The sequence below is a fragment of the Populus trichocarpa genome, chromosome 17 (genome assembly GCF_000002775.5).
Source record: "Populus trichocarpa isolate Nisqually-1 chromosome 17, P.trichocarpa_v4.1, whole genome shotgun sequence".
Lineage (NCBI taxonomy): Eukaryota > Viridiplantae > Streptophyta > Magnoliopsida > Malpighiales > Salicaceae > Populus > Populus trichocarpa.
Genome location: NC_037301.2, coordinates 12,996,179 through 13,003,195, shown reverse-complemented (window position 1 = coordinate 13,003,195; position 7,017 = coordinate 12,996,179). Strand labels below are relative to the sequence as shown.

The following is a 7,017-nucleotide window of genomic DNA, read 5'->3' as shown; positions in this document are numbered from 1 at the left end:
CCCAAAAGTACGTAGGAAGTTATAATCAGGAGTGCGTCGAAACAGACACTCAAATAGAGATGTATTTTGGAGAACATGAGTAGGCATGCGATTAATAAGGTAGACCGATGATTCAAAAGCATAGTTCCAAAATCGCAATGGGGCACTACACTGGCCTAAAAGGGTTAGGCCAGTTTCGACAATATGTCGATGACGACGTTCAACAGTGCCATTTTGTACATGAGTATGAGGACAAATTAACCGATGATGAATACCAATGGTCTGAAAAAATTTATTTAATTTACAATATTCACCACCCCAATCAGTTTGAACAGATTTAATTTTAAGAGAAAACTGACGCTCAACAAGTGTTTGAAAACGTTGAAAAGTGGAAAAAACATCAGATTTCACAACAAGCGGATAATACCATATATGTTTGGTATGCGCATCGACAAAAATAACAAAATAGCGGAAGCCATCAGAAGAAAACATTAGGGCAGGACCCCAAACATCACTAAAAATTAATTCAAGTGGGGCAGAAGTTTTGTGACCCGTAGGTCGTAATGACAAACGGGACGACTTTCCTAAAGGACAAGCTTGACACTGAGTAAGAGAACGTCTAGAAGTACATACGATTTTATTGCTGGAAACTAACAAATTGAAAATGCGAGGGGTTGGATGACCCAAACGACGATGCCACAGGTTGGCAGTCGCGGAGATGCAAGGAGACCAAAAAGCTTGAGGAACTGACGTGGCAGAAGACTCGGAGAGGACATAAAGGCCATCATGACTCTGAACGGAAAGGAGAACGTCCTTGGTGACGAGATCCTTCACATAAAACATAGAAGCGTGAAATTCAAAATAAACATGATTATCACGACAGAATTTTTGAACAGATAACAACGGTTTGGTAATGTGAGGCACATGGAGAACATTAGATAATGTAAACATGCGTTTTGGGGAATGTAATTTAGTATGTCTAATATGGGATATGTCAAGGCCCTTACCGTCACCAACATGCAAATAATCATTACCAAGATAGGGTGCAGAATCGGTCAGAGTTCCAAGATCAGGTGTGACGTGTTGATTTGCGCCGGTGTCGGGGAACCAAGTCGCAGCAGAGATATTCCCAACAGCAAGATGAGCAGAAGGCTGCGGAGAGCTGCTATGGAACTGGGAACAATGTGGAGCCATGTGCCCAAAGCCGGAGCACAATTGGCAGCGTACATGCTGCTGTCCAGACCACTGCCCAGCACTGGAATTGCGCATGGTTTGCTGCTAGTGGTTTGGTCGCCAATCTGCAGCAGATTGGTCCCTGTTCTTGGGAGGGAAACGGTTGTTGTGGGGACGCCAATTACCTCTAGAGCGACCCCTTTTGCGGCTGAAGTTAGGGTTGTGATGAGACATAGCATGGTGTGCAGAAAACTGTGGTGTTGGCAGCAGAGGTGGCTGCTGCGGCAGAGAAAAAGAAGACAGCAGAGAAGGAGCGGCAGCCATGGAATGGAAAGAGTTCTTGTGCAGAAATTCATGGGTAAGAAGGTGGTTGTGAAGATCAGCATAGGATAGTGGTTCTGCCTTGGTTATGAGACTCGTTACCAATTCTTTGAACTCACCACGAAGGCCACGAAACACATAAAGATTGAAATCTTCAAGAGACAAGGGACGACCAGCAGCAGCCAATTCATCAAATAACGATTTGGCTTGCTGCATATATAGACTAACCTTGCCAAAGGTCTTGAAAGGAGCCATGGAGTTGCATGATGCGAGAATTAGACGGAGAGGCAAGTGCTTTCTTAGGAGTGCGCCAAACACAATACGAAGTAGAACAATTTACCACGAGATGCAACACATCCACGGAGAGAGAGGAGAGCAAAGCACTCAAAATAAGTTGATCCTGTTGCTTCCAACGAAGAAAAGAAGGGCTGATGATGGAGGAAGAACCAGCAGAGCTGTCAAAAATACGAGATGGAGGACACGGCACGGAATCGTCAACAAAGTGAAAAACACCTTGACCAAGGAGATATGGCTTCATCTGCATTCTCCAATAGAGATAATTTGTGTTCGTAAGTTTTAGCGAAACAACTTGGTGAGTGTTCGCTAAAGGAACAATAGTTGTAGCGTGAGTTCCCATGAGAGGTAAAGGAACGGCAGGGACTTGGGAGGAAGAATCAGAGACAAGCTCTGCAGGTGGAGGCTGTTGTGGGGAAGAAAGGGCACCAGCGGCAGCAGCTTGGGGAGGGCTGGCCTACTGTGCTGCACCACTTGTGGAGAGGGAGAAGTCGGCGGCAGCAGTAAAATCCATGTAGAGAAAGTAAAGAGAGGGCCGGCTGCAAAGGGAGGAAGGAGGAAAAGAATTCTGACGGCAGAAGACTCTGATACCAAGTTGAGAATAATTGGGAGATTTAATCTAATGGTTAGTCAACCCTTTCTATATATATATGTAGGGCAATATATAATAGTAATAGTGGAGGTTACCACACAAAAATATATCTACAATATTTTCTATATATAATATTTTCTATATAAATACTTTCTATAAAGCCTGATCAGCTCGGGCAAAAAAGCTACAATTATTGCGGGCCAGTACGTGGTGTTTAATTTCCAAAGGAAAAGGACAATATACCTTCTCTAGAGTTTTGTTTTCATCTTTAAGCGTCAGCTTACTTTAAAAAGTACAATTGATGATTCCAATGTTAGCCCAGACAAAACTTTCTAGTACCATTAGTTTGTGGTGTTCGAGGATGCCACATCTGTCGCTGCTGGATTAGTGTTTGTTCAGCCCATAAGTTGGGAGGTAACGTTTGGGAAAAGAACGTTCACATATTCAGCCATGGAATTTTTTTTAACGTTGAAGTTATGATGGATGTTTTCTTGGAAAAAATAGTTTTCAAATATGGTTAATGAATAAATATGAAATCCACTCAGAATTTGGTTTGGGTTAAGAATTGTGTTTATGTTGATATTAATACATTTAAATCCATTCAGGGTTGAATGAAAAATTAATATAAAACAACTCTTATTTTACGAATTTTTTCAAGCTTAAAAAAACATCAATCTCACGTTTAAAAATAACAAGAAATTTTCGTGGAAATTCTTTAATATATAGGAAAAGAACACTTGATAATAATAATGTATCAGTGTGATAACAAATATTACAACAATACGAGCTAAATTAAGTCCTTCAAGTCATTGTTGATCTATTTCTGTATCGATTAGACTCCAAAGGTCTGCATCAAAAGAAATGTCGCCCCAACGATTTTGTCCTTGGTCAGAGAACACATCCCCAATCATTATCCCTCCTGGTGGGTTGGCCTCTACAAAAAGACTGTTGATGGGCTCTTGGTTAGCTGTTGAACCAGAACCCAGACAACTATTTTGACAACTGTTTCTGTTCGTTAGATTAATTTCTTTGTCATCTAACAGGCTTTCCCACCACATCCTTTCAACTTCATCAGTATCGGAAGGTGGAAATGCTATGGTAGAATATGGCTTGCAAAGATCGTCCCCATATTGAGAACCAACATTAATAAATGGAGTTCCTTTTCCAGCTCTTAACCAACATAAATTTTTGAAGTTCCGAGGTCGAGGCTTTATTATGTTGTCTTTTGTTATTGCTTTTGGTTCTGGTTCTGTTTGAGCTTCTCTCGTGCTAGAAACCACCTTCTTACGCAGGTTTGTGTTCCAATAATTCTTGACATCATTTGCTGTTCTTCCTGGAAGTCTACCGGCAATCAATGACCACCTGTGTAACAAAAAATAATAAATTTTCCGTAGAGTTAATTAAGGTTTCGATCTACTTCTTCCTTTCTAAACAAAACGGAAGTGGCATGGGTAATAGAGTGTGAGTCGGGCAACGTTGTTAAATAGATGGAAGACACTCGTCAGGACCTACTATGGAGACTTCAAGGCTTGTTTAATAGCATTAAAATTCTCCAAACAAAAAAAATACTATTAAGATTTTCCTTAGTAATTTAATCAGTACTTCTCAGCATGTCAATAGGGAAAGGAACTATTTAGAAGATGGACTGACAAAGCAAGGTCTGCACAGACAGCTTTATTTATAGAAAAAAAGGGAGTAAGGCTTCCATATCAGTTCAAGTTTTCCTCTTAAATTTCTCATTAAATATATGAGACATAGCATTTTATTTATAGAAAAAATAATCCTCTTCAATCAGTTGAAGTCCCTCCCTCTCTTTCTGAGACTTTTTTGGCTTTGCTCTTAGCTGCCATTGGTGATTTTTCTTAAACCACTAGAAACAGTACCACTTCTTCATTCCTTGGTTTTTACCTCTTCGTCTTCAACAATCTCAGATCGGGAATTCATGCTTACATGCATGGCTTCCAAGGCGGGGGTTCTTAATTAGTAGACTTTATCATCATCTCTATGCTTTTGATTCCTTTTGTATTGTTCTCAAGCTTTCTTTTCTATCTTTCGTATTTCTTTTTTTCTCATTGTGAGTGAGTACTGTCTTGTCAAAAACAAAATCTAGATTGGTTAAGACATTTTCACTTGCCTGTTGCCAAGTAGCTTGTGTAGCCTGATAATCAAATCTACTTCGCCCACTGAAAACTGCCCTCTGTTGACATTTGGCTTAAGATAGTTCAACCACCTCATTCTACAGCTTTTCCTGCATCTATTCAAACCTGCAAATTAAAACTAAGAGTCAGTGTATACTTTTTCGAGCGTCCAGCTAGTTGAATATTATTCTTTCCCTCTTGTGTAGCTGTTCTCAAACACGAGAGACTATATATACTCGATACAGACATATAAACATGAGAAAATCTCTTGTGATCAGAATTGCTCATGATCACACCATATGTAGAAAAGAGAGACCATAATGTTTGTCGAAAAGATAGGGAGATACTTATATATAGACCTTGGACTACAGGATGAGGATAGCCCTCTTCGCTCCCTAGAAACCAACACTATTTACAAGCATGAACGAAGACAATTAGATACCTGCTTGGAGAGGAATTTGACACCATCTTCCTTCACCATATTTCTCTACGCACTTCCGTAGAAGTATATCCTCCTCTTCGGTCCATGCACCTTTCCTTACTCCTAATGAGCTTACCATAGTGCCTCTTACGTAGTCTATGCCCACCTAATTAGATCTAGCAAGACTCAATTAATATATATAGAATCACGTGAAGAACAATTGCATGTCGATCACTGACTCTAAAATATCATATATTTATATATAGTACTTTTCTCAGCTCAAATTAGTAGTTTCTAACTGCAGCGACGTGCATGGTTTGTAACCACATGCGGTTTTACTTCTGAAGGTGTATGGTTCAAAAGATGTAAACTGTTTTGCATTCATCAGCTACCAGTCCAACAATTCCAAATCGTTAAATAACGTGTTCGACCCTCGATTGGAGTTTGGCTATCAGTTCTCCATAAACACTAAGTGACAAAATTTCATGATCCTTTGGGAGGAAATCTACTCAACTTCCCTTGCGAATGATTTCCTAAGCTTTTCTTGTAGGTATAGAAAATGTGCAAAGAATTTTTCCCTTTTTTACCCCTCAAGATTACCCAATTCCTACAATACCCGGCTTTCCCAAGATAAACCATCTGTGTTTTAAGGATCCCGTTTGTGGCGATTTTCAACTAGATGGCTTCTGAACATTGATAAGATTTGACCAAAGTTTAATGACTTTCAAGCTCGTAGAAGATCGTTTTAGGTGTAATAGAGTTATACACGACCATGTCAAAGAAGGATCCTCTTCAGTTAATGTTTGTAACAATTAGATTTAACAGTTTTATAAATAGATCATGTCTGGATTTATACTTATACGTTGTTGGTATGTATATTATTGATTGACTTATGAATATAAATAGTTCGTTAAAAAAAATTTTTCGTCAGTAATTTATTGTATATTGGTGATTTTATTGGTAATAAATATACTGATGAATTTATTGTTGGACAAAACGCACAAAAAAATTACATACTTCATTCTATTAATATCTTTATCGATAAATTTAACATATCACTAACAGAAAAATCATATATAATGTCATCAGTGTTTTTATTTATCCATCAATATATCAATCATTAAATATAACATATCACCAATAAAATATCTTTTATAATTCTATCGGTGAGTTAACAATAGTATGATTTTTCAGTAATGATTTGCAGTAATGATTTTTAAACTCTCTCTAGAATATACAAAGTTCAACACAATTATTTCCAAGTGATAATATTTTTAATCCTAAATTTACAAAGTTTTTCTAAATGGAATAAATACAAAATAATAATTAAAATTAATCCTACATATTTAATTGAAATTTAACAAAAAAAAATTGAAAAAAAAAACTAAATTTTAACCACATAAAGAAAAAAATATTTCAATAACAACTAAAATTAAACACATTTATTAGTTCATAAAATTATTAAGAACGCAAAATTGAACAAACATAATGACAAAAAATGAATAAATGATAAAAAAAAACACAAAAAAGGAATGAAAAATTCTTACCTTAATAATGGCATGCTTAATTTCGGCTGATAATTAAAAAATTAAAATCAAAAGAAAAAAAAAAGAGATGAGAAGAGAATGCTTAATTTCAGTTGAGAAGGAGAGAGAGAAAAGAAGAGAAAGAGAAAGAAACACATATGTGAGAGAAGATAAAAGAAGAGAGAAGTAGAAAGAAGAAGATGAAGCCTCGTCTGTTTTGATTCTGGTCTTTTAATTTAGTTTTACCTATAAAATTATCGTCGGTGATTCCGTCTGTAAAGTCAAATGAAAATTCTAAAGTAGAAAGAAGAAGATGAAGCCTCGTCTGTTTTGATTCTGGTCTTTTAATTTAGTTTTACCTATAAAATTATTATCGGTGATTCCGTCTGTAAAGTCAAATGAAAATTCTTAACTTGCGTGAAAGTTTTTAGAAAGCCCTCTAAATATTATTAATGACTTTTCATTCCATCAGTGATGCCTTTGAAAAAAAAATGATCAGTCAAACGATCATTAATTATCAGCGCATTAAAAAGTGAACATTTCCTATAGTCTCTATAATATATCGACAAACAA

At 37.0% G+C, this 7,017-nt stretch overlaps 1 protein-coding gene across 1 annotated transcript; it reads right to left on the bottom strand.

Moving 5' to 3' along the window:
• Positions 1 to 3,058: 3,058 nt before the first annotated feature.
• On the bottom strand, positions 3,059 to 5,328 carry LOC18099378 (transcription factor MYB1). The gene is made up of 3 exons (XM_024588234.2): positions 4,940 to 5,328; positions 4,494 to 4,623; positions 3,059 to 3,721 (listed from the first exon to the last, which is right to left on the bottom strand). The coding sequence occupies exons 1-3, from the start codon at positions 5,055 to 5,057 to the stop codon at positions 3,166 to 3,168; spliced, it is 804 nt and encodes a 267-aa protein (XP_024444002.1). The 5' UTR covers positions 5,058 to 5,328; the 3' UTR covers positions 3,059 to 3,165.
• Positions 5,329 to 7,017: the final 1,689 nt, after the last annotated feature.